Here is a 27,476-nt window from a genome sequence, read left to right as displayed (position 1 = left end):
CACTCATTAGTTCCATGTCCATCAGATTTAATGAAATATCTGCTGGTCAGTCATGATCACTTATTTACATTACAAAAATAATAAACCTGGTCTTAAATGCCATTACAATATAAAACAAACTTCAGCATTTTTAGTTTACAGTATTCAAGATTACTGAAATATTTTCAAATACAATGTTTAACAAATCTCATGAAAAAAAAAAACCAACTAGTGAAATACCCAGTTTGGGGGACAGGCAAATCAAACTGATGCACAATGCAATATTCACATTCAGTTTTGATTTATACCAGGGTTTGTTAAAAGGAGGTGGTAAAAAGCACTTCCGATACTCCTTTAAAAACAAAAAAGTGAGTAGGGAGGCCAACCCAGAACAGCGTGCCAGCTGCTAGAACAGATACAGGCTGCGAGTGACGCAGCAGGGATCAGATGGGCTGCTACGACCTCCTCAGAGCTCACGCTCCTGCAATGTCAGAAATCAAGACTGTCTTGGCACTCTCAATCTCTTTCCATTGGACAAGGTCTGCTGATGCTTCAGAGTTCAGAGGCAATTCGGTGTCAATATCACTCAGATTCAGTCTCTGCTTCCTTCTGCTTCTTTTTTTTCTTCTTTTTCTTGGTACTTTCACCCTCCTGAAGACAAGGAAACAGTTATAAATATTGCCTGTGTTAACTGAAGTCTTGCCTATGTTCTTTGACCTTAGTGTAGACAACAGTACCAATTCACTTTTAATTAAAGGGGGTGGGGGGGGAGAAGAGATTTATTTAGGAGAGGGGCAAACACTAATTTAACATAATATATCAATTAATTTGAGCAGGTCTTATGAATTTGAGTCAATCATGTGAAGGAAACCAGAAGCCAGCATCAACTCCCTCAAGAGTCACAGATCAAGACAAGAAAGGGATAACCGTCTGCCTAACATCTTGGCAAATCATGCATATATCCTCATTCAGCTACTGCAGCGAGATAACCATTAGAAGACTTCAGTATAATCTCCTGTAACATGGGAAGATGCAACACTAAAAAAAAAAAAAAACATTTACATTTCCAGCAGAAATGGGTGTTTGGAGACTACAGGAGTAACTTCAGAGTTCTGAAAAAGGTACAAATCTCTTCCAAACCTGGCTAATTAAGGGGTTTATATTCAGCTTACCTCTGGTGCCGGTTCATCCTTAATTTTTTTGTCTTTTTTCTTTTTCTTCTTGCTCTCTTCTGGTCCAGATAAAGTTGCAGCCCCTTCACTTTCACCATCACTTTCCCTCTCCCTCTGTCAAAAGGATGAGAAATCAGAATTAGTGATCCTCAGTGCACGGCATAGCTTTAGCTTACAGCAAAAGCAACAGAAATACATTAAAGCAAAATATGCTGCAGAGGTAGGACATAGAGGCACTTAAATGTAAATTTCTCAATCTGAAGTGCTTCAGTAACTAAAGACCCGCACTGCAACAATACATAGTCTATAGATCACACACATGGTTTACAGTTAAGGCCTTGGGAAGTTCATGCCATCGTTTCATGTGCAGACAGGACAAAACCGTCAATGGCAGTTTAGTAATACGTAAAGGAAACCGGAACCAGCATTTACTGTTATGTGCTGGGCTATAGCAATCCCCTCGTTGATCTTGCAGACTGACTCCCTCAAAAAAAGTCAGACAAGAAAGGGATAACTGTCTGCCTAACATCTTGCAAATCATGCATATATCCTCATTCAGCTACTGCGGCGAGATAACCATTAGAAGACTTTAATATGATCTTGTGTAACATGGGAAGCTTTCATACTAAAATAGATAAATAAATAAAATAAATAAAATTAAAAAGTACATTTCCAGCAGAAATGGGTGTTTGGAGACTACAGGAGTAACTTCAGAGTTCTGAAAAAGGTACAAATCTCTTCCAAACCTGGCTAATTAAGGGTTTATATCCAGCTTACCTCTGGTGCCGGTTCATCCTTAATTTTTTTGACTTTTTTCTTTTTCTTCTTGCTCTCATCAGCTTTCAGAGTGGAAGGTACAGATAAAGTTGCAGCCCCTTCACTTTCACTATCGCTTTCCCTCTTCCTCTGTTGAAAGGAAGATAAATCAGAATTATTAATGTAATCCTTCGTGCATGGCATATCTTTAGTATACAGCAAAAGCTCTCCAGGACCAGGGTTGGAGACCCCTGTGCTAGACTAGAGCAGGAACCAGCACTTTACTGTTGATGTGCTGGACTATTGCAGTCTTCTCATTAATCTTGCAGACTAACTTCCTCAAAGGCCAGAGAATCAGGCAAGAAAAAGACATTCATCTGCTTAGCTAGCACTATGAATGCTACACACTGCTACTGCCCCCTCCAGGTACTTAGTCCGGTCCAGCATTTTAGTTATTCAATCAAATCCTGGCTGGTACACTAATTAGTTTCCCATTTCTAAAGATCACTGGCCAGCAGCCACACTGCACATATAAAAAGCCGCCCTGCGACACTGGAAAGTCCTATCGGGTTTATGGCATACCTTTCCCGTTGGCTCACTTTCAGCTACAACAGCCTTTGCAGCACTGAAAAGAATAAATTCAGTATTAATGGCAAGCATTTTGTACACAGACTATGAACAAAGTTTATGAAGTTTCAAGGATATGGAGGAAAAAAAGCATGGTAGCAAATATAAAAATATTCATAGGATAGAAATCAAATAGGATCATCTTGTACAGAAAATCAATTAGAAGTGCATAATATGAAATCATGTAAGGGAAACCAGAAGGCAGCATACAATGAAGATACAGTATGCTGGACTACAGCAGAGTCTCCCTGTTAATCTTGCAGACCGACTCCCTCAAAAGCCATAGAAACCAAGCAAAAAAGGGATAACTGTCTGCATAAAGCACATGACAGGTAAGCCGTCATTTCTCCATACCTGTAATCTACATATCCCTCCTTCCACGTCCCAGGAGTGCTTCCATTTGGCTTTCCGTGTTTGTCCAACAAGCCCTGCTTAATCATCATTTTCTTCTGGCTTGCCTGGGGGTAGAAAAATAAATTACATATAATCAAATATTTTCTGTCAATTTAGTCTGTTACATTATGCAATACATTTGGAGCAAACTGGTTCCTGTAACAACTTTCAAGGGAAACTGATACATAACATACGTATTAGGAAACCTGGAGAAATTCTTTGAAAAGTAATTCAACTAAGAAGTCTCTGTTTGAAGTAACAGCTGAGGGTAAGGAAATACCAACCCTGCCTATACAAGTCAGCACAGTCAGATACAAAAGGATTAATAGACATGCAGTGTTTTCAAAGCAGACTAAATCTGCAAACCTTACCTTTGGTCCCAAACCCCACTTGCGAGGATAGGTGTCTCTCTCCATGATGACTCTCTTGATCTTTGCTACAACACCATGGTCGCAGGTAGAGATCACTGCCGTGGTCATGAGAGCAACCGCTGGAGGAGGGGAAAACAAACATTTTAATCCTAAAGAATCAGCAGCACGGTTTGGAAAGGATTCACTGCTCTGACCAAATACTTTCATGCAAGATCCTTAAACTGCCTGGTTTTCATAGAGCCATCAGTCATGGGTGATAGATAGTGGGTCATCATTGCACAAAGTGCTAATGTAATCTATAAAGAAACATCATTTGGCAATATGGAATCCAGGCCTTTGTGCCAGACCAGCTTAACTACAATGTCCACTTAAATACAATCTTAACCCTTTGTAGTCCTATGTCGGACCTGGTCCGACATTGCAATTATTCCTATCCGGTCCAATGTCAGACCCTGTCCGACATCAAAAAGACGCAAAAAACGGGTTTCTAGTTGTTTTTTCTCCGGAAAAAGCCAAGAGAACCATTCAATGGCTGAGTGGGAGCGACAGGAGCCGAGACAAGCCGAAAAAAAAAAAGTCACATCTCATGAATAGGTCATACTTGCCCCCGGCATCAGATAAAACGAGTGATCAGGAGATGATCGATCGGTATGTACGACTTTTTCTTAGCATATGTGAAAGCTATAGCGAACAAAAGGGTGGGGTGGGGCTGGAGATGCCTAGTGAGTGCTTTGTTGATATGCAGGGCCTTTTAAACCCATTTGACTGTGGAAAAAAAACACTTAAACAGTGCGTCAAATTAACTGCACGTGTGAAAATAAATTGGACCTGACGCGCACTTAATAAATGGACTGCAAAGGGTTAAGAGCCCCTTCTTGAAGGCAACAGAGCGATACACGCTCGTTTGTGTGAAATCAGTTGCTTTGTCACAAATTTGTTCCATTAAAAGTTGACTCTCTTTGCACCAGTAATCCAAATATTCCAGTCAGTCTTAAAAGCCCACCCAAAGTGTCCCAGGACTTACCAATGCAAATGGCCTCTCCCTTGGTTGTGATGACAACTATCTCCTGGTTCATTTCTATTCCATCTTCATAGCGGAGAACACCAGGAAGCATTATCTTTGCACCATAGCAGATAGCATTTACCTGTAAAGACACATTATGAGTACAGAGACCACTAGAGGCAAGTCGAACATCTTCACAGAAATGTATTCAGACTATGCTCATGTCTGAAGTAAACGGCTTGTATACAAATCAAAAGCCTTCAAACCTTATGAAATAGGCCTCACAGGTATAAGTTAAGCAAATTCTGAAAGTCTGGTGGGTTACAAAAAAGGGTAGTTTTTTGTCCATTTTAAACCATGATATTTAAACAGTTAAAATAGAAATGAAAAACAGTGAATCCTGAAGTTAACCTGCAAATTCAATGCATATTTGCAGCTAAAACTATGGTTGCAGTAGTATTGGTATCCATTAGCAGATAATGGCCAGTAATTAAACTGTATGGAGTTCAGGTGTATTGCACTGCAAGTGACATGTGAAACAATACACTGCCACTGCATCAACTCTCATGATGCAATTGGACTACCAACATCCCATTGAATATCAAGCATCAACACAGCTCGGTTTCCAAAAAGCCATCAGTCATGGGTGATAGATAGTGGGTCATCTTTGCACAAAGTGCTAATGCAATCTATATAGAAACATCATTTGGCTTCTTGAAATCCAGGACTCCATAAACCAAAGATTGCATTTGGCTTTTTAAAAGTTTCCAAAGCTGACCATTAGTTTTTATGAGCATGCAGAAGATAGAATCATGAACATTTAATGAATGTGCCCAGCATTCACTACATACAAACAGTAAAGGTAGAACAAGCATAACTTCACATTTAAACTAAAGCGTGGCACAATGTCCAGGAAACACTGACTGCATCGAAGAGGCACGTACCGCACTGTCCTTCATGACAAGCCGTTTGTGGGACACAAGCAGCTTCTCCAGGGGGAAGATGACACGTCTCAGGTAGGTCTCATCCTTGTTATTGTCATACTGCCACTGCGCATCCATCACATCATGCATAGTCACCAGGTTATCCTGGGAATGAGGACAAACATGGCCAAGAACCGAAACGCCTCCATTAGTACTATTTTGTCTAAGTCGCCCTGGATAAGGGCGACTGCTAAGAAATAAATAATAATAATTACATAAACCCATTTACACACCGACTGTCAACACAATTGTGTGCTCAACGGCACATTTCCCAGCCTCTGCTTCAGTTAGTCTTAATGCTGAAACACTGAGGATGCAAGCATTCTGCTACAAATTTCCAAAATGTCATGTAGGCAGGAGGTTATAAATGGAGTGGGGCACACAGCCACACCAAGTATACTTTCTCCCTTGCCACTTGCTGTACCAAAGTTTAATTACCAGAACAAGGGGGAAAAGCCCTGAACTGAACTCAACACTTTGGAGACCACTTGGCTAATTCTGCTTTTAAACATGCGGCAGTGTATAAAAACACTTCTTGGAGATGCAGAATTCAAACACACATGCAGGAGAGTTATTTGTTTCTCACCTTTTCTCCCATCACTCCAGATCTGACTCTCCGCAGTTCTTGCATTTGGCCACCGACTCCCAGTAAAAGGCCTATGTGAACACACAGCGTCCTGATGTAGGTACCCGCTTCACAGCTAACCCAGAAGATTCCTGCAAAAACAACAATACATACATTGTGGTACCTAGGAACAGAAGTCCAGTAGACAAGTTTCAAATGAATGCCTTCAAAACACTGCACCAAGCAAGTAGAGAACTAAACCTCCCGCCCAATCGCAAGGTTCTGTATGTGATCAGATCATATCCCTCGTCTTTGCTGAGGTAGATTCTACCTCTGCCAGACCCCCCTATCCTGCAACAGCTCACCAAGCCCCAGTAGCAGCAGCCAGTAGAACACAGGACTGCTAGAACAGCACCTGGGAGCTGTAGGACACTGAGGCCTAGAACAGACTCTGGTGCTGCAGAGACAGGGGGCCAGCAGCACTCAGAGAATGGATAAACTTATTCATCATCTCAGAGCCAACCACAAGGCTTTTCAGCTTTGTGGAGATGCATGTCTGTCCCGTTGCCTAGTGTTTTGTAGAGTAACCAAAATGGGATTTAGGTTCAATCTCCTATAGTAATGGAATACAATGGTATTCATATCTAGCCAATAGCGTGGTTTTTTTTTTTTTTTTTTTTTGGAGGCAAGAGACATTTACACAGAACTTAATTTTCAAAAGTTTAGGAGAACAGGACTGAAAGGTAAGTCAGTGGGCAGAAACGACACTTACCTAACCTCTTCTCTGGATCGTACTCAATCAGCTTGCTTTCATAAATGGTTCTCACTCTTAGCTGCCTTTTAACAGCAGAAATGAGAGGAGGGCGCTGAAACAGGGCACCAGTCAGGGTATCCATTGCCTAAGAGGGAAGACAAAATGAGGATCCTAATGCAACACACACACATCATTCCCTCAAGCCAACTGAGCAGAGGTTCTGTGTGATCAGATTGTATCCCTCATCTTTGCCGAGGTAGATTCTACCTCTGCCAGACCCCCTATCCTGCAACAGCTCACCAAGCCCCAGTAGCAGCAGCCAGTAGAACACAGGACTGCTAGCACAGTGCCTGGGAGCTGCGGGACACTCAGGCCTAGAACAGACACTGGTGCTGCAGAGACAGGGGACCAGCAACACTCAGAGAATGGATAAACTTATTCATCATCTCACATCTAGTCAGCCAGGCTTTTGTTCTTCAGTATTTATGGTTTTGGTTCCGATTTGTCACATGCTTTTTTAGAACTCACCCTGCTAAGCTGAAGCTCATTCTCAATAGCACTGTGCAGCCGAACAATTCCCACATACTCTTTGCCTAAAAGCAAAGGAACAAGAGTAGTCAGGAGGGGCCACTTTTTCTGTATCACTCGAGTGTGACTTCAAAAAACAGCAAATGCAATAATAATTTAACATGGAGCTACAGAAATCCCCCACACCTGCACTCTGCTGAGACTTGACCAGACGTGTTGCTCGCTCCACACACACTATCAGACAGCCTGTGACTTTGGGATCCAGCGTGCCACTGTGCCCGGTCTTCTCCACCCTCAGGATCCGGCGGATCCAGGCAACCACTTCATGGGAGGACGGATTGGCCGGCTTATCCAGGTTGATATATCCGGTCCTGCATGACAAATTACAATTTGATTTATAACGTTTGCTTAAAACTTTGGCTTTAATTTAAAACCACCATCTAGCTTAGCAATTTTTTAATTGATTTATTTAATTTAATTTATTTATTAATTATGAAGGCTCAGTCACTAGAGGGCATAACAAAAAATCCAAGATGGCCACCTGGTAGAAAAAGTAGCTGAATTTGGTGCCTTAACTACATGTCCATGAGAACACATTTTTTGTATATTTTGAGGAGATTTAAAATTGGGTATAAACCTAAATGTAATAATCCATTGCTTGTTAAATCTAATATTTGGGTTGACCTCCCTACTATAGTGTCATCACATTTTGGACAAACATTTTACAGCCAGGATTGGGGGGGGGGGGGGGGGGGGGGGTTTAAAGTTAGGGTTTACAAACAATATATCATTTTAAAGATATTCCTGAGCGCAATCTTCATTTTTGTGATTTATAACGAGTTAATATGTCACTTTAGCACAGTTTGAGCAGCCAGAACCACTCTGCTTCGCTTCACAGTCCTCTCACTCAAACTCCATGAGATGACATCTATTATTCAATAAGAAACACCCGCCACACAATGCATTGACAATGTTGGGCCCTATAGTTACAAGTGAAAAGAATCTGCAGATGCAGTTAAAAGCAATATCTAACCCATGCATAAACACATCTGCATAATACAAGACTGGCAACAATGGATTTCTTTAGAACACTTACAAAAGCATATTCAAAAGGATTAAGGAACAATCCTAGTGCTACATTAAGTTTATACATCCACCAGTCCTGGAACAGCAGTTCACCGACTAAATGGAACTGGATCGCCTGTTTATTCAGAGACTGGTTTTCCAACAGCCATCAGCCACGGGTGATAGATAACGGGTCATCTTTGCACACAGTGCTAATGGGATCTATGCAGCCATATCATTTGGCTTCTTGAAATCCAGGCCTCAAGTGTCATTGCTCTACTTCCTATTCTGGCCTGTAGAGTGCAGTAGATGTCACCAGCATGGCATTAGTCACTCTTGGTCTCAGCTTGTTTGCTTTGCTCTGGTTACCTGACATAATCGTGGATGTTCCTTTTCAGAGGATTGGACCCATTAGGCAGAGGTGTGTAATGTGCCGTCCGTATGTTTAGCTTGTCGAAATTCTGGAACACACAGCATACAGAATAGTGAGTGTCACACTGACAAACTGGGTCTGCGGATTCATGTACTTGTATTCACATGTGATCCGAGTAGGATTTAGACATTAAATTGCCAAATATTCTGCTTGGATGGCAAAGCAAAAAATGAAAAAGCACCAGAACGAAGTCCTCATGCCCACTCGCAAGGTTCTGTATGTGATCAGATCGTATCCCTCGTCTTTGCTGAGGTAGATTCTACCTCTGCCAGACCCCCCTATCCTGCAACAGCTCACCAAGACCCAGTAGCAGCAGCCAGTAGAACACAGGACTGCTAGCACAGCGCCTGGGAGCTGTGGGACACTCAGGCCTAGAACAGACCCTGGTGCTGCAGAGACAGGGGGCCAGCAGCACTCAGAGAATGGATAAACTTATTCATCATCTCACATAGAGCCAACCACAAGGCTTTATATACACCTCTCAGCATTACAGAATGCTGCACGCAAAGTAAAGCAAATACCTTGAGCAACAGAGGCCACTGCGAGGTGTCCAACGATGCAACTTTGGACTCTGGTTTGATAAGGAAGTCTCCCGCCTCTTGAATGTCCTGTTAATAAATGGGATGTTAAGTGTTCCTACATGGAATCGTTTAAGAGACAACTATTCCATATTACATATATAAATTTTAAAAAAATCGGCCTGATCCTCCAAAACATTCTAAAGGTGTTCTACTAGACACCACGGATTTAAAAGGATTTGATTAACTTACCCCGACATCGTCAGCTACTTGCGTTTCCTTCTTTTTCTTGTGCTTCTTAGCCGTTGAAACTGAAAAAAGTAAACGTTGATGTAAATTTGCAAAGTCCGGTATACCGCTAAAAGTCCACGTGTTCGTCTTGACACCACGTGGCACCAAAACGCTGTTTTACCTCAACCAGTAATGCAATACTTTAAAACACTTCGATTTAACTGGTTTAAAAGGTCCCCCAATAAAATAAATAAACGTGCAAGCATCAAAAACAAACATGTGCTATTAGAAATTCTTAAGTACCAGTACACTAGTTATTTCTACCAATTCAGATACAAGCCACTTACGGTACTAAACTTACATTTGTTTTTTTGGTATTATAAAAAAGGTGCATCTCGTTGCCTCATTTTAGACATCATACAAATAAAGAAGTCGATATGCAATAGCAGCATGTATCCCCCTCCCCCCCTCCGTTTGCTGTGGCTCTTGCCTGTAAGTAACCCACCTCCCCCACCCATGTGCTCTCACACACGCACATGGGAAGTCATTATCACCAGTCAAGTCTGAAAATGCTTATTACACATAAAACACAGTACCGCCATTCAAAACAGCACAGCACAGCACAATCAATTCAAGGGATATGGTCTCATGCTAAATGCAACCTTGCTTTTTTCTGCCCGGTATGCAAACTGTGTACCATTTATAAAACCACGTCAGGAGCAAATGTCCTTTCACTGTATCACCGCTCTCTCAGTTTAATAACAAGCAATTTCAATGCCCGCTAAGTGTTTCTAACGCAAGACACCCTGGCACACGTTTCTAAAGGCACGGCATCACTTCTCAAGCAATACTACTTAAACAAACGTGCAGCAAATAAATGTCTTTACTTACTGTCCCCATCCGCCATCTTCACTCTGCTAACGCTGAAACTAAAGGAAAGAACCCGCGTGGAACTGGCTTCCGATTATACCCACAAAGCACAGCGAACACCCGCCCATCCCCATCACGTGATCAGGGTCCAAGTCTGTTTTTTAAACGACCTCACGTTTTAACCTGAGTGATCGATTTTTCATGACTGCAGAAAAGCATTATTAATCTGTATTTTTGTTTTTTGTTAATTACTCCTGCCTTCTATTTTTTTAATGTGAGCAGAAGCATTGTGCGATGTAATAATGATGACAATGCTTCGAGCCTTGGTACAAAACATGGCCTTAGAACGAATGAGCAAAATTGCACAAGTCGGCCTACATTGGGTTCTGTACAAATGAAAAAAGGAAGAATTTAGCCATTCACTTCTGTAGCTATTACCCTATGGGATTTCCGTTCAAAGTGAAACGACTTGTATAGGAAATATTACATTTTTGGCCGGCAAATTTGTCATTTATTTTTCTTTCATCTGAAAACAGTTACAAATATTGTGAAGCAATATACATAAACCTCATTGAAAAGTTAAAAAAAAAAAAAAAAAACTGCCAAAATCAGCAATCACAACTTAATGGATATGGGACCAATACTGCACATTGGTGCCGCAATAGTGCTGTCAAGCATTGGTTTGTACCATTGGTCTGTTATGTCAAATCTGCTTGCACCATTGTAGCTGCCCCAAGTTGTGCTAGTATTGCCCCTTAGTGCAGAACGATTGTGTTTGTACCGTCAATGCACTGCCATCAGAGAGCATGTCCTGCACTGTTTTCATCATGTCTCTCATGTTGATTTGAAACCTTTGCTGGAGAGATTTGTACCTTTCTCTATGTGTTTAAAGTTCAGGAGTGCTCTCCAAGGTTTTAAAACCCATTTCTTACCTCTTATCAGCACAAGCAATATTATCACTGGTGCCCCCCCTTCCAACTACTGTTGAAGATCGTTTGATTATTTGCTGTTGTTTTCACACTTCAGTTTAGAGAATAGATATTTCACAGATAACAGTATAGATGAGAGGTTTCTGCTTCATGTGCTGTGGTTCAAACTCATCAAGCTGCAGTCACACCCTAGTGTGAGGTAACACAAGGTTTTAACACGGCTTCAAACTCCTTCAATGGATTTCGTGGAAACACCCTGGACTATTTGTCCACTGCAAGCAAACTGCACAGCAAATGTATGAAGTGGGCCATTTTCCCACAGTGGAAAATCAGGCACCCTGAATCTTGAAATCGACAAAACAAACATAACCATTATTCTGCATGGAGACATAGACCATGAAATAAGACAGACACAGATTATTTTTCTTCAAAATGATCCTTTATATTTTCAGTAATTCACATATTTATTGGTTACCACAATGTAATGAGTACCATAGGTTTGCCACTATGACTGATACATTCACAAGGACCCATCCGTTCTATGTTTCCTTTGCTTTGCTTAAGGCAGTTATTTTATATTGAGGACCTTCTCCAGTCAGATATTGTGGGATCTTGGTCAGAACAGTGAAGCATTTGTACAGCTCAGTCGCAGATCTCAATTACAAGATGGGTGTTTGAGTCACACATCCTCCTCCAAAACAAAAAGAAAAATATATTTCATGCTTTATCCCCACTTGATAACAGTTACTGCCACAAGACAATAGCGCACAAACATCAGTGTTTCACAGATTTCATTTGCTTTTGTCAAAGCTCCTTCTAAAAGGAGCGCTGCTCTTTGAATCCAGATTCCCAGCTAGTCAAACTAAGACAGAATTACTTTGTTTCCACAACCACACAGAACACTGGCAGAGTGTTTATACATTATTACAACATGCATCTTCCTCTGTTGCAATCACATGGTATTCACACATCTTAATGTGAAATGTACATACAATGGCTGTGCAACTCAGCTGAATAGGGAACACTGTACTTCACTGTGCTATTTCAATGAGTCAGCAAATGAAGATCTCAATGAATACACACACCTGATCTTAACAGGACCTGACTGTTACTACTTTCTCATCACAGGCCTTATTGCCTGTCCAGTTTGTTTCACAAAACTAGTTATAGCTCTTCCTCCTGGTAACCTGCATGCCACTCTCATTCTGTGAGCCAAACAGGCATGCTCTTCCCCCTATGTGCAGCAGTAGGAGGTTAATGCTTTCTACAAATTCTGTTTTACACAAATCTTCAATTGAACCACTAACAACTTTCTGAAACATGAACAAAAACCCTACAGCTTTACGGGACCTGGGTCCCTATGATTAGCCCCAGCTCGGTCTGAATGAAGGGATTCCCTTTGCTGGTTACAAGCTGTTGATGTATGCAAATCATTTACAACTATTACACACTCAATTGTGCTGAATGTAGAAATACTCAAATACATTCAATGGCAAATGTTTTGACTAGAATTATTTTCAATGTCTTCAGAATTGTCGTTTCATTTATTACATTTCTTTTGATACATGCATACACTGTAGCGCTAGGTAGCTCTGCCTTCCAGTCACATTTACAATCATTGTCAACAACACATTTTAAAAACAAATAAAATACATGATATATAGGTTTGAAAGGAGGTATAACTGCAGTGTACAAAAATGAAAACAATGAAACAAATGAAAAGGTTTTTTTTTTTGGATACACACACAAGATTTATATAAGTATATATATATATAATCATTAAAAAAAATTAACAGTTAAAAATCTTGCTAGAGAATGAATAAAAAGCTTTAAAATCGTGTGAAGTAGTTTTGAGTAGAGAGAGAGCTTTGGTTCCGTTAAGCTTGCTCCCCGGTCAGGTTCATGCCTGGAGCCCCAGGGACCTAGCCGTGTTGAGGACATCGTCTCGGGTGAGGTAGCAGCCACAGAGCTGTCGCAACCCTGTGAACGACTCACGCCCGTGAAGCACGCGCCAGTTATCAATGAACAGCACCTGCAACATCAAGGAGAAACAGCTAGCAACTGCATAACTGTGTGCTCACTCAGGGAGGAAAGGAAGGACTGGAAGTAGATCACCAGTCTACTCTATGAACCAGTAAGACTGTAACTGTAGTTTTGTCTGTTAATGTGAAGATGTACATCACAACTGGCTAAGACATACTGTGCAGTGCACTATCAAGACACTGCCGTGGTGTTGACAGCAAACAGCCAAATGACCTCCTCTCATTAATATGTTTTTGTGTTCTAGTCTTACACACGTAAAATAAAATAACAATACTTCTCCCTGATGTATATTTTATCTGTTACCATTTTAGATTTAACAGAATTAAAATGAAAAAGCATGATCATAGTGTCTCTAATGGTTTGTACCTTTCCTGGTTTGAGTTTCACCCAGAGCTCATTTTCAGGTTTCCTCAGCTCAGTGGTGAGTGCTCGATGTGCAACATACCAGCGCTGCACAGTATCGTGAGGCACTGTGTTAATGACAGCTCGGTCGTAGTTATTGTACCTGGACACAATTAGAGATAGAAACAAACTTTATAGCAAATAACTGTCCATTGGAACAGAATAAAAGGGCAATTTACTTGTGAAGAGCTCTGATTCATGATATCTCTCTTTACTGTAAAACGTGTTCCTCTTTAATCAGCTGATCTCACAGGGCAATGGATGGGCAGACGTTCACTGTGCACGATTCACAACTGGCTCAATTTATAATACTTGTTTATGAGACTGAAAATTCAGGACCATCTGTCAGTAGTAACGTAAAACTTCAATCAAGAAATGTGTCCGACAACAAGAAAATATGAACAATTTTGCCACCTCCTTACCTGTTTTTTTATTTTCATGATGTTCAGTTAAATGTGTCACTTTGTGAACAGACAGTTGCTATATCATACTTTCTTCTCCTGAATACATTTGACCTACACTTCTGAAACAAACGTGACGCAGGAGAGAATTACTCAACCTTCAAATTTCTCATTTGTTACTCTTTTTTTGTTTATCCAGTAGTGGTTACAAGAGATATGGAGAGGCACATTTCAGAATGAAATGACAAATGGAGACCTGTTTTATGGACACTGACAGTAAGAAACACAAGATGCCTTACCTGATCATATAAAGCTCATTGTTCCACGGGTACACGTTGAGGACAGGTCCCACTCCAATCATATGGTTGTGATGGGCTCCCACATTCTCAATGTACTCGTGCTTTATAGGCACTCTGCTGAGCAGCTCAAAGTTTTCTGGGGCTTCTTTCAGAACCTTGTCAGCGCCATGAAACCCGTCCACTAAGAGGGTCCGCCCCCCTGTGCCCTCGTGCCTCAGACAGTGGAACACCTGGATACTGAAGCAGGGAAAGCAAGGGCTTAAAGGAGTGCTAACCAAGGATTGAAAACTCTTATTAGTGCCAGCACTATTATCTCTGGGACCCTTTTTCTTCTATTGAGGACAAAGGATTTAATGGTATTCTATCCTGCTAGATTTTCAACTAATCAGTGATCAAGAAAGTAACTCATTACACAGTGTACTTACTTACCAGTAGTGCTGTGGTGTCAATTTAAAAACCCCTTCCATGAGGAAGGTGGACCGGGAACAAAAAGAGAAAGGAAAGGGGTCCCTTTCTGACAGCTTCCTCCTGAAACAACTGGCAAGTTCTCATGTAGCCTACACTGTGAAATCAGCTCATTTACACATCACTCACCAATTAGATGAAAATATTAAAAAATACTTTGCACGGAACAAACACTTTATGAACAGTTTGCCCTGCCTAACAGATTATGAAGGGCAAAATCAATATCAGAAATAAATTTCTTGATTATTTGGTGATGTAACATTCAAAATAAAGGAGTATAAATTAGACTGGATAAATATGTTTTGCTAATGACCTTAACCTACATCCATACCTAACAGAAGGCTGTGTGGTCCTGTGGTTAAAGAAAAGGGCTTGTAACCAGGAGGTCCCCAGTTCAAATCCCAGCTCAATCACTGACTCACTGTGTGACCCTGAGCAAGTCACTTAACCCCTTTATGCTCCGTCTTTCAGGTAAGACTGATGCATAGTTCACACACCCTAGTCTCTATAAGTCACCTTGGATAACAGGATCTGCTAAATAAAACAATAAATAACAAAAATAAAAAGTCCCCAAGCAAAGATGAATCCAATTTATGCGAGTGGATTACAATACATACTTATTAGCCCAATCAGTTTATGCATAAGCACACCAACAAGGCTTAGATTGCAATAACCTCAGTAGTCTCCATGTATGTCACACAGCTTCCACAGCATTGTGAATAGGGTGTTAAACACTGATTAGAAATGAAGTCTGAATGTGCCTTTTGTTCTGGAGGAAAAGGTGACCGTTCCATAAGGATTAACACCTTCTTCAGGGAGGTCAGGGGCAGTAAAGCCTGGATCAAAATCTCTTTCAAAGTCTGTCCGATCTGATGCTTACCCATTGTGACCAAAACGTCTGTGCAGCACAGAGCAGCAGTTTTGATATCTTACAGGAAGCATGCCAGACATGCTGTTTGTATAACAACTCATTGAACCACAGAAGCACCTTTGAAAGCATGGTTTCTGGATGAAAGAAGACCTATCATTAGTCTCCACTGCAGAACAACCTCTCAGTAAAGCCTGGCAGCACAATGTGCCCTGGTATACCGGACAGGACTGGACTCATCCAGGGGATTTCAAATAAAACAAATACACAGCACAAGTTAGCTTGTAAACTATGGCCTTTAGGGAGCAATTAACATTTTTAAAAACAGACACATTTTAAAAATCTAGAAAGGCAATTTATTGTGTATTACCTGAATGATCCTGTACAGAAGAAGAAAAAAAAAGATCTATTTTACAAAATCCTCTCAGCATGCCCCAAGTCAAAGTTCATCACTTCCTCGTACTCATTACATTACCACATACCATCAGAAAGCAACTCTGCCTGCATACACAGAATAAGATTAGAGGATCTACCACCAGCTGTTTGTTTAAGACTTGTACAGTATAGTACTGTGCTGCTGTCCAGTATACAGTAGTGTGCACATGTATTACAACACCCCACTGCTTCTGTAGTTTTGATTTGTTGTGCATGTACAATGAAACCACTGGAAATGAACAAAATTGTCAAAATAGGCAAATGAGTGACTGGTTAATTTAATTGATGACTTTAAAAGGTCACACATGCAATACATTTAAAATAGTAAGAGAAAAGGAACACAGAGCCACAAACGGTAAAATGCATGACTTTTTGATGTTGTTTAGATGCCGAAATAAAAGCACAAAGTGGTCTAACACTTTCATACACGACTGCCTGTTGTTTCTATATCACTGATTACTGACCGAAAACTGAAATTCCCACATGTGGAAGTTTTCATGCAGGTAGGTATATAAAGGATATAAATGACAAATCTAAATGTGCACACTACTGTGGTGTTGTGCTACTGCACTGTGTGCTTACCCACAGGGTTCCTGGAAGTATGAGGTGTCTGTGTGACGATCTAATGCAAGTTTAGTATAGGCTGTGTCTCCTCTGGAGAAATCAGATGTAAAGTTCCATACTCTGCCATACATCGTTTCCCTGAAAAACACAAAAGAGAAAATACACAAGTTTGTATGCATTGTACAATTAGAGATGTTGATTTTTTAAAACGCATCACATTGTCAGTGACCAAAACAAACCAGAACAGGCATTATAGTGTGTCAAGTGTGAATTTTGACCCATCTAAGCTTGATTTTTGTCAAGTTGGCTCTTAAAAGGATCCATGTGATTCAGCCTCAACAACATGATTAGTTAGCCCTAACTGTCTCCTTCCCTCAGTCCTATCTATGTGGTTCTAGACCTGGTCATTTTAAACTAGTTATGAAAACAGGTCTGGGTTCAGGAACAGAAGAATTTTCATTGAATTGCAGAACGTGAATAGAGTAGTTTGTATATGTATGGCTAGTACACTCAAGGACTTTCATTCTACTTTGTATTGTTCAAGGCTAATGCTAAATGGGGACATTCCTTTGTGAGAATCCCAGGAGAGCAGAGCGAACCTGATGAGGCTGACTCTCTGAGCAACGGTCTCAGTGGCCTCTAGAGTTGGGGGCACATCTTCCACGAAGGCAATGCCGTACAGCAGGAAGGTTTTCAGGAATTGTTTCAGCTCCTCGTCGGAGGTCATGAAGCCCTCACAGCTGATGGCAGGCACTTTTGCTTCGTTGTAGATCTCCGAGTTCCAGAGAATCCGGGGCTGGACTGCTCTCTGTTTCTGACCCTCATAGCTGTTCTGCACAAGCCAGGCCAGGTTGAACCGGGTCACGTGACCGTCAGGCCCTGGGAATCCAAAGACAACACTATTGAAAACGTCTTCATTGCCACACAGTCAGCTGTAAAACCTACTGTAGTAATCTATAGGATTCCTGTTTTATGTCCATTTGCCAAATACAGGGGTTCACATAACTGGTACGCAGGTACACATGCGCACCAATAAAGAAAAATGCGGACTCCCGTATTGTTCTTTAAGATGCAAAGGCGTACCGTCAGTACATTTTTAACAGGAAAGCATTTGTCATAAAGGCAGCAAGGGTGCTCATGCTTGCAAGGTGAGCCATACCTACCTAACCTCTGGATTTTTCCCAGAGCTCTGTTAACGATCTTTGGGAGGGTAACAATTTAACAACTGCCCCTCCCTGCTAGCGCTATCATTGGCTGCTTCAAGTTTTTATTATAAAATGGAGAGTGACAGGTGGAACCACTCCAGTTCATAAGATCAATAATTTTCTTTTAATGGGCACTTGAAACAACCAATGATAGCAGGGATCCATGGGTGAAAGTGGCCAATGATCTTTTTGACATAATTTTCTATGTTGATAGCTAATAACCAACTGTAAAAAGTTACGTTTTTGTAGTAACAGTTTATTTAACTGTATAATAACACAAATCAAAATGATACTCACTTTTATAGATAAGCTCTGGACCAGTAACCTTTCTTATTCAGTAATACAAGTCAGTTTTGGTATCTATAGGTGAGTGTTTCATTCTAAAAGCAGCACAACCATTCAAGTGTTTTAATTGATGTCAGAAGCAATGGTCAAAGGATTTTGTGTCTCAATTGTAGGCGCCTAACTTTGTTAAACAGTTGAACGGGCAGCAGTGTGGAGTAGTGGTTAGGGCTCTGGACTCTTGACCGGAGGGTTGTGGGTTCAATCCCCAGTGGAGGACACTGCTGTTGTACCCTTGAGCAAGGTACTTTACCTAGATTGCTCCAGTAAAAACCCAACTGTATAAATGGGTAATTGTATGTAAAAATAATGTGATATCTGTATAATGTATAATGTGATATCTTGTAACAATTGTAAGTCGCCCTGGATAAGGGTGTCTGCTAAGAAATAAATAATAATAAACAGTAGGGGGGCAAACTGAAGGACTAACTGCTGAGCGTAGAGAGGCAAATGTTTATTTTAGTTTTTTGTTCTGTTTTTTACAATTAAGATGCTAATTTTCATACTAAATAACACTTAATAGTACTGTACATGTCACTATGCACCATACTCTATTTGCAAGACAATTGCTTAACCTTCAACATTACACCCAGCTTGAGGTGGCAAAGCCCTCACAATGTGCTCTAATATGCAGGAAAAGAAGGGTTTGTGTGTATATTTCACAGCATAGCATGTGAATCCCTGCTTGTGCCACTCTGCAATCTACTTTATGTTGAAGAGAAATGCTCAAGCTTTAAATGATACCCTGCTTGAGGTGGCACATCCAGTTCAGCCTCAAATTGGAAATAAGTAACTAACTTCAGCCCTCGAATCGTGAATAAGTAACTAACTTCAGCCTCAAATCGGAAATAAGTAACTAACTTCAGCCCTCGAATCGGAAATAAGTAACTAACTTTAGCCTCGAATCGGGAATAAGTAACTAACTTCAGCCTCGAATCAGGAATAAGTAACTAACTTCAGCACGGTCCTTCTGTAAAGCTCGGAGCCCCCATCCAGAACTCGTCTGTTGAGAGTCAGTTTTGGGTTCCAACTAAAGTTAGCTGTGATTGGCTGAACGTGTCTGCAGACAGCAAGAGCACCTCTCATATGACAGTGCACAGAACGGCAGGGAGAGTATAAGCAAACAGTTTAATTGCCTTACGATTCAGGTGCGTGCCTTTAAAGTAAGATTAAATTATTGTAATTATTTATACATAAATAAGCTTACTTGACTTGAAAATCATCTTAAGCAAATTCCTACTTGGTTTGCTTTAATGAGTAGTACACAACAAGCTTCAATATGAAAGTTTTTAATGAAAAAAAAACATTTCTAAAGTAAAAACGGGATTCTGTTATTTTGCAATACGACGGCTTCAGATTATTACCAGTGCTTAATAGCAGTAACATTTTATTTGGAGTTGCTGTTGAACATAAACCTGTTCATGGCCCAGTAGCAACACGAACCTACTAACGTCCTTGTTTAAATGTAATACATAAATAACCTCTGAATATAATTTAATTAATAGAGAATAAAACAAACTAAACTAACAATTACCTTGACTATATTTAATGAATCATTTTTTGTAGTATCCAAACTGCCCAGCATCTTCTGTTGCAGTCACACCGCTGCTAATGTTAGCTGACACTGTTGTAAATAGTGCAGAGCGGACTATTGTGGCTCAAACCAATGTTCGTGTAGGGGCCATGTTATTGTGGGTTTTTATTTATTTATTTTTAATTTTGGACTTATGGCGTCTTATGAATGACTTTACTTTTTTTACATTTTAAACTGTTTAGACCAAACCATAACAAAACACAAAAAAACAGTGTGTTTACACAGAGCAAAAAAAGTAGCAAAACATGTGCTTAAGAATCCTAGCAGGTTTTATCACAGCTGGATAAGCAGTCCTCCAGATCTATGTAGAACTCTACAGTGTGACATGCAGACGTACAGCTGCCTCCACTCCTGCATAGCTGTGTTACAGGGATGCAGATCTATGTAGAACTCTACAGTGTGACATGCAGACGTACAGCTGCCTCCACTCCTGCATAGCTGTGTTACACGGGTGCAGATCTATGTAGAACTCTACAGTGTGACATGCAGACGTACAGCTGCCTCCACTCCTGCATAGCTGTGTTACACGGGTGCAGATCTATGTAGAACTCTACACTGTGACATGCAGACGTACAGCTGCCTCCACTCCTGCATAGCTGTGTTACAGGGATGCAGATCTATGTAGAACTCTACAGTGTGACATGCAGAAGTACAGCTGCCTCCACTCCTGCATAGTTGTGTTACAGGGGAAATGCATCCTCACTGCCACAAAAATTAATAACCAGGAAAAAGTACTTGCCAACAGTATTTTAAAATTGACTGGCCTTCAAAACTACCTGACATACAAATAGGTCTTCTCACAGGTTTTAATTTTTAGGAAAGGTTCTAAAAAAGGCTTGAATTAAAAAAGAAAAGTGTAACAGTATTTATTTCTTGGGGGAACTGAGAGGAAAGAATAACACATGTGCACTGTTCAAACAGGAACACAGCATTCAGTGAGGGGGTAATGTCACCCCTGTGCTGGGATCTGGTGCACTGTTCAAACAGGAACACAGCATTCAGTGAGGGGGTAATGTCACCCCTGTGCTGGGATCTGAAGTGCACCGTTCAAACAGGAACACAGCATTCAGTGAGGGGGTAATGTCACCCCTGTGCTGGGATCTGAAGTGCACTGTTCAAACAGGAACACAGCATTCAGTGAGGGGGTAATGTCACCCCTGTGCTGGGATCTGAAGTGCACTGTTCAAACAGGAACACAGTATTCAGTGAGGGGGTAATATCACCCCTGTGCTGGGATCTGAAGTGCACTGAGATCAAGCATACAAGGAACACAGCATTCAGTGAGGGGGTAATGTCACCCCTGTGCTGGGATCTGAAGTGCACTGTTCAAACAGGAACACAGTATTCAGTGAGGGGGTAATATCACCCCTGTGCTGGGATCTGAAGTGCACTGAGATCAAGCATACAAGGAACACAGCATTCAGTGAGGGGGTAATGTTACCCCTGTGCTGGGATCTGAAGTGCACTGTTCAAACAGGAACACAGCATTCAGTGAGGGGGTAATGTCACCCCTGTGCTGGGATCTGAAGTGCACTGTTCAAACAGGAACACAGCATTCAGTGAGGGGGTAATGTCACCCCTGTGCTGGGATCTGAAGTGCACTGTTCAAACAGGAACACAGCATTCAGTGAGGGGGTAATGTCACCCCTGTGCTGGGATCTGAAGTGCACTGTTCAAACAGGAATACAGCATTCAGTGAGAGGGTAATGTCACCCCTGTGCTGGGATCTGAAGTGCACTGAGATCAAGCATACAAGGAACACAGCATTCAGTGAGGGGGTAATGTCACCCCTGTGCTGGGATCTGATGTGCACTGTTCAAACAGGAACACAGCATTCAGTGAGGGGGTAATGTCACCCCTGTGCTGGGATCTGAAGTGCACTGTTCAAACAGGAATACAGCATTCAGTGAGAGGGTAATGTCACCCCTGTGCTGGGATCTGAAGTGCACTGAGATCAAGCATACAAGGAACACAGCATTCAGTGAGGGGGTAATGTCACCCCTGTGCTGGGATCTGATGTGCACTGTTCAAACAGGAACACAGCATTCAGTGAGGGGGTAATGTCACCCCTGTGCTGGGATCTGAAGTGCACTGTTCAAACAGGAACACAGCATTCAGTGAGGGGGTAATGTCACCCCTGTGCTGGGATCTGAAGTGCACTGTTCAAACAGGAACACAGCATTCAGTGAGAGGGTAATGTCACCCCTGTGCTGGGATCTGAAGTGCACTGAGATCAAGCATACAAGGAACACAACATTCAGTGAGGGGGTAATGTTACCCCTGTGCTGGGATCTGAAGTGCACTGTTCAAACAGGAACACAGCATTCAGTGAGGGTGTAATGTCACCCCTGTGCTGGGATCTGAAGTGCACTGTTCAAACAGGAACACAGCATTCAGTGAGGGGGTAATGTCACCCCTGTGCTGGGATCTGAAGTGCACTGGGATCGTGCATACAGGCTCATGTTTTGTGAAGACCACACTGCAGTGGATGCCATTTATTGTTAAGAGTTTCAGCTTATTATTAGGAATTCTGTCAATTTACTATTAAAGGGGTGCAGCTCTTAACACTATTATACAGTGCAGTCTGTTTATAAGAATCACTGATATAAGAATCAACCGCACATAGTGATCAAAACCACTGGGACCAAATCATTCCTATACTAACCAATGTAAAATAATCTGCTTGTAAGAATCAAGCAATCTGCTTATAAGAATCATTTCGGGGCAAACTGACTGCATGTAATACGGTACTTGATCAAGTGCAATGACGTGTACAAAGCTGTTTTTTTTTTAATTTGATCACATCTCGCGTGATTTGGCACGTATGCAGCGTGGATCATGCAGTGATGCAGGAAACACTGCATTGTTTGTAAACAAACGTGACTGCGCCACTGCATTGTGCAAGTATGTTTTTTGTGTTCTCTGTTAGTGAAAATGTGTTTCAATAAAGTGAATACACGTTCATTGAATACATACTGAGTACAGCAGTGTTATTGTGTGATATGCATGTAGACGGCGTGGTGCGGGAGGAGGAGGAGGAGGAGGAGGAGGAAGAAGAGGGTGAGGAGGAGGAGGAGGAGGAGGAGGAGGAGGAGGAGGAAGAAGAGGAGGAGGAGGAGGAGGAGGGGGGGCGGGGGGGATTTCAGAGCTTTGCATCTCCGCTTAATGAAAAACTATGAGATTTGCAGAAAATAAGTAAACCACAGATGCTTAAATGCAGTGGGTGTCCTGACAGTAAAATACTGTACTGTAATGTCATTTTAATTCAAAGGCCATAACACATAACACCGCACGGCAGTTAAACTAGGCACCCTCACGAGACGATCGCTTCTCAAGTATACTGTAGTAAAATAGGATTCTGCAGCCTTGAGTAAACAGAAGTCAGAACTGTGATCGTATAACAAGCTGCTTACCCACGACAACTTGTTTTTATGTACTGTCCTCAGTGATTGAGCACCATTGACATCTGTATACTGTATTTAAACTGCTAATGGCACACTTTTCCTAATTGTAATACAACAGTTTTAAACCGGTGTTGGTTTTATTTTTCTTACACTGCGGTGGCGAAACAACCACTAAACAAACAAAATAAACCTAGCTCTCAGCTGGAGCACTAACTAACAGTACTTCATGTGGAACAAACACTAGATCTCTTACTCGAGTTTTGGTTTCTTTTTGTTACTTCTGCTTCCTTACGCCTCTGTACCTCCATCACAAAGCTATCAGCTAAGCCATTTCTATCGAGGTGTCATTAACATTAACAAGCAGTTAACCAATTGACTACTATCCATAATTCGTTAAGGAAAGCAGCTGTGGATTTTTCGTGGGCGTGCATACATGCAGGAACTCGTGACATCTAGTGGTCAACCCATTACACTGCAGCCAGGAAACAAGCTCTTATCATTCTCATACTAAGTTTGATTCTGCACCACAGTTATTATATAGTTCTGCTTTTAAGAATCAGCCGCTTATAAGAATCAAAACACTGGGGATGGATGTGATTATTATAAATGGGCCGCACTGTAGTGCCCTATCTTGATGTCTTCTAGTGCAGCTGGTAAACAATGTGCTATTTAAACTAGTCATCAGATCTGGAAATTAAACAAATTGACAAATTTTACAAGGATACTGTCATCAGTATATATGAAATTGAAGGAAGCACTGCAGCGGCCCTTACAGGTGAGGAAGAGGGTTTCTTCGTCCACTCGGATGTTTGAAGGCCGGATCCCCAGCTCCACGGTGGCAGTGTCCAGATTGCGCTGGTTTGTTTTCGTGTTGTAACACGAGGCAGAGCGACAGTGATCCCGAAGCCACACGTAGTCGAAGCGCATCAGCAGCCCACTGACGCTTAGCTCTGAGAAACAAAGTCATGAGTAACACATACTGGGGTCTGGTCCAATGAACAAAATGACAGGGATCTAGTAGTGAATCACTATACCAGGTCTGGTAGTGGATCAATATACCAGATCTAGTAGTAGATCATTATCACAGGTCTAGTAGTGGATCACTATCACAGGTCTAGTAGTGGATCATTGTAACAGGTCTAGTAGTGGATCACTATCACAGGTCTAGTAGTGGATCATTGTAACAGGTCTAGTAGTGGATCACTATCACAGGTCTAGTAGTGGATCACTATCACAGGTCTTGTAGTGGATCACTGTCACAGGTCTAGTAGTGGATCACTATCACAGGTCTAGTAGTGGATCACTGTAACAGGTCTAGTAGTGGATCACTATCACAGGTCTAGTAGTGGATCACTGTAATGGGTCTAGTAGTGGATCACTGTAACAGGTCTAGTAGAGGATCACTGTAACAGGTCTAGTAGTGGATCACTATCACAGGTCTAGTAGTGGATCACTATCACAGGTCTAGTAGTGGATCACTATCACAGGGCTCTCCTTCACGTCCCAAACTTGTGAACAATCCAGTGCATGTTTATAACATTGTCTTTATAAAGAAGTAAAATCCCATAGAAGCTATTTTAAGAGTAGCTTGAAATTACAGTTTCAATATTTTGCTTTACTGACCCCATGCTATTATTTCAGTCACTCTGACTGGGTTGCAATTACTGAAATACTGGAGTTGTTTTCAAGGCACGTTGATCTTTGTTCAAGAGTCGTTCGCATGTTCTAGCTGCCTGCCAGTCACATGTTACCCAGACTGGATCATCCAAAGTGTCTTTATAGCAGTAATAACTAACTCAGTGTTACCCATACTACTACCGTCACAAAGCACTTAACACCGGGCTACAGTAAGTTAACACCTGCTGTTTTCTAAAAAGAAACAAAACGTTGATATTAAAATGCTTCAAATAAAAAAGTCCTACATGCACCATAGCTGTTTCTTGTTACTGCAGCAGTTTGATTTTAGCTTTACACAAAACTAATGCAGTCAGTGGTAGATGTATTTGAGAGACATAAGTTTCTTACCAAAATAGTCTTCTCGCAGCTGCCACAGGCAGCTCTTTGAATGCGAGGCTGTGTGTTGTGTGCGGCTGGCTGCACAGGGGCCCTTGGTGATTCCGGGGGGCCACAAGGCTGGAGGCTGGGCATTCCTCTTGGGAAGGTAATGCAAGCAAGCACCAAGACGTACAAACATGCGAGTGAACGTCATCTTAAAGGAAGAGGCAACAACACAGGAATCACACTTTTAGGCTACATATTAACTTTATTATGTATATCTTTAGTTCTCCATACTCCATACTTAATGGTATGTGAAATTAAAATAAAAACTGCTGCTGGTCTTTTTTGTGGGGCATATCAGGGATTTTATGTGAGATTGTTTTGTGATCTTGTTTTTAGTATTTATTTAATTTCATGTGTACTCTTCTATCACCCAGGAAGATCCTTACCAAGGTGATTGTCTAGTTTGCTATCTGATATGTCTGCATTAGAAGTATCAAATAACCAAATGCCAGCCTTGTGCCGGGTTCTTGGTGTACTGCTGGGTTGTAAGGTCTGGCTGTTGTTATTACACTTTTGGATGGCCAGTGTGCCCCCTCCCAGCAGCCCAGACAACCTGCCAAGTGAGTCAGAGGCGCAACGCTAGCTTCAGTCTACGGTGAGTGGCATGCTCTCCCCTCACATTATTAATAAAGAAACAGGACCCTGATCCGAGGGCATTGCCAGCTAAAACGTGAAGGTACACAACAGGCAAAGTTCATGCCCAATAACACTGATTTTACTGCAATTACAAACTGGTAACATTTTAAAACTTCAATTTACAGATGTATTTACCTTTTTGTTGTTTAGCTTTCCTTCTGTTTCACTTTTCTAAAGCGATACATTCTATCTGAATCCACTGACATCTACTGTGTGCTAGTGCCCTGCGATGGAACTTTCTGATTGGTGTGGATTAAAGTCGGTTTTTAATAATATATATATATATATATATATATATATATATATATATATATATATATATATATATATATATATATTAATGAGACATCTTGCATGGCCCTAGATTAGCTTTATTAACATGATTCATTGGTGAATGTTTACCATATCCTTATAAGGTCACCTTGCAGACCTTTGTTGGCTTACCAGTTAGTTTGCATTATCTCTGCATTCGTTTGGCTGCGGACGGCACACTGGTTTACTTTCTCCTTCTCTATGCTGACACTGAACTGAACAGCAATCCTCAGCCGCTGCCGAATACAGCTTGCAACCGGGAAATTGCAAGCTCAATTCCAGCAGGCAACCCGCTTTCCCCCTTTGATTACATTTAGCTCTTTTCATACATTGATAACATGTAACAAGAAAACCCTGTAAATATGTTTAACATGCGCGTATAAAAATGTACAAAAAATAACTTGAACAAAACGTTAAAAACACACGGTAGATTTCTACAGACTGTCAATGCATCAATTTCACTAATTGAATCTGATTAACTTCATCTCAGAAAAATAGATAGCGAATAAAAGCACGACGTCATGTCCTGCTGTCACGTGTCATATGGTTGGTTTGCGTTAAGTCTTATTGCACGCCACGAAATTGTGCTGTATGTTTCCTATACCACGCAATTAATATGCTTTTCAAACGGATACGGTTTTTTAAACACGACATACCCTAAACTGTCTGATGCACTTACCTCTTAATTTCAAGTACTATCCAGCAGTAGCGAAGCGCTTTTAAACTTGACCCTCCTGTCTCTTGAATCTTGTTTAAGGAGGACTTTCATTCAGTTTTATTGGTGCAACACGTAATATTCCAGTATAAAGTTAAACAGGATTAATGATTAAACAGGACATAAACTTGACCGCCATGATCATTACTATGATGATGACGCTCTGTACTAACACCAACACGCATGCGTCCAATTTATGAAAAAACAAATGCTCTTTCTGTCTTAGACTCTTACACGTTCTACTTAACTTAGTCGTGGACTAAGTGCTGCCTGCACTGAAAACATACTGCGTAATAGGGGCCAGATGTTTTGTGAATACGGTTCGTAATTTGATCTTTGAATGCTGTGTACCGGTAAATCAACAATGTTAAATACGTCCAAAATTATAGTACACTTTTACCGCACAATTGGGGTGTATCGGGGGGAGAAACGACAAGAGGAAGGGGCGCGGCCCAAAAGGTTTGAGAACCACTGATTTGTGAAGGGACGTTTCATTAGTTAAAGCTTTAGTGTGTGAGTAAGGCGTTATAAGATTTGCTAGTTGTGAGATAGT

General features: G+C 41.3%; 2 protein-coding genes and 7 non-coding genes across 9 annotated transcripts; all 9 read right to left on the bottom strand.

The window, feature by feature from the left end:
* Window positions 1-10: 10 nt before the first annotated feature.
* Window positions 11-10,376, bottom strand: LOC131697774 (H/ACA ribonucleoprotein complex subunit DKC1-like). Its single transcript, XM_058989014.1, has 16 exons — window positions 10,270-10,376; window positions 9,400-9,458; window positions 9,151-9,237; window positions 8,566-8,657; window positions 7,318-7,502; window positions 7,132-7,196; window positions 6,622-6,748; window positions 5,871-6,001; window positions 5,246-5,389; window positions 4,323-4,443; window positions 3,299-3,417; window positions 2,889-2,992; window positions 2,490-2,532; window positions 1,929-2,057; window positions 1,152-1,265; window positions 11-630 (listed from the first exon to the last, which is right to left on the bottom strand). The coding sequence occupies exons 1-16, from the start codon at window positions 10,283-10,285 to the stop codon at window positions 562-564; spliced, it is 1,605 nt and encodes a 534-aa protein (XP_058844997.1). The 5' UTR covers window positions 10,286-10,376; the 3' UTR covers window positions 11-561.
* LOC117430954 (small nucleolar RNA SNORD83) lies at window positions 3,537-3,616 on the bottom strand. Its single transcript, XR_004548605.3, has one exon. It is a non-coding gene; the product is annotated as a small nucleolar RNA SNORD83 (small nucleolar RNA).
* On the bottom strand, window positions 4,933-5,012 carry LOC117430986 (small nucleolar RNA SNORD83). Its single transcript, XR_004548635.2, has one exon. It is a non-coding gene; the product is annotated as a small nucleolar RNA SNORD83 (small nucleolar RNA).
* On the bottom strand, window positions 5,630-5,767 carry LOC117430967 (small nucleolar RNA SNORA36 family). The gene has a single exon (XR_004548617.3). It is a non-coding gene; the product is annotated as a small nucleolar RNA SNORA36 family (small nucleolar RNA).
* On the bottom strand, window positions 6,138-6,365 carry LOC131697880 (small nucleolar RNA SNORD17). The gene has a single exon (XR_009307523.1). It is a non-coding gene; the product is annotated as a small nucleolar RNA SNORD17 (small nucleolar RNA).
* LOC117430976 (small nucleolar RNA SNORD17) lies at window positions 6,828-7,054 on the bottom strand. The gene has a single exon (XR_004548625.3). It is a non-coding gene; the product is annotated as a small nucleolar RNA SNORD17 (small nucleolar RNA).
* Window positions 8,361-8,440, bottom strand: LOC117430955 (small nucleolar RNA SNORD83). Its single transcript, XR_004548606.2, has one exon. It is a non-coding gene; the product is annotated as a small nucleolar RNA SNORD83 (small nucleolar RNA).
* On the bottom strand, window positions 8,850-9,077 carry LOC117430978 (small nucleolar RNA SNORD17). Its single transcript, XR_004548627.3, has one exon. It is a non-coding gene; the product is annotated as a small nucleolar RNA SNORD17 (small nucleolar RNA).
* Window positions 10,377-11,594: 1,218 nt separating the features above from the next.
* On the bottom strand, window positions 11,595-27,302 carry LOC117430452 (trimethyllysine dioxygenase, mitochondrial). The gene is made up of 8 exons (XM_034902589.2): window positions 26,888-27,302; window positions 25,225-25,408; window positions 23,973-24,149; window positions 17,254-17,533; window positions 16,673-16,792; window positions 14,323-14,559; window positions 13,587-13,725; window positions 11,595-13,209 (listed from the first exon to the last, which is right to left on the bottom strand). The coding sequence occupies exons 2-8, from the start codon at window positions 25,406-25,408 to the stop codon at window positions 13,078-13,080; spliced, it is 1,269 nt and encodes a 422-aa protein (XP_034758480.2). The 5' UTR covers window positions 26,888-27,302; the 3' UTR covers window positions 11,595-13,077.
* Between the last annotated feature and the right edge of the window lie 174 nt (window positions 27,303-27,476).

Source organism: Acipenser ruthenus, chromosome 16 (genome assembly GCF_902713425.1).
Source record: "Acipenser ruthenus chromosome 16, fAciRut3.2 maternal haplotype, whole genome shotgun sequence".
Taxonomy (NCBI): Eukaryota; Metazoa; Chordata; class Actinopteri; order Acipenseriformes; family Acipenseridae; genus Acipenser; species Acipenser ruthenus.
Note: the sequence above shows the minus strand (reverse complement) of the source record. Positions and strands in the feature narration are given on the sequence as shown.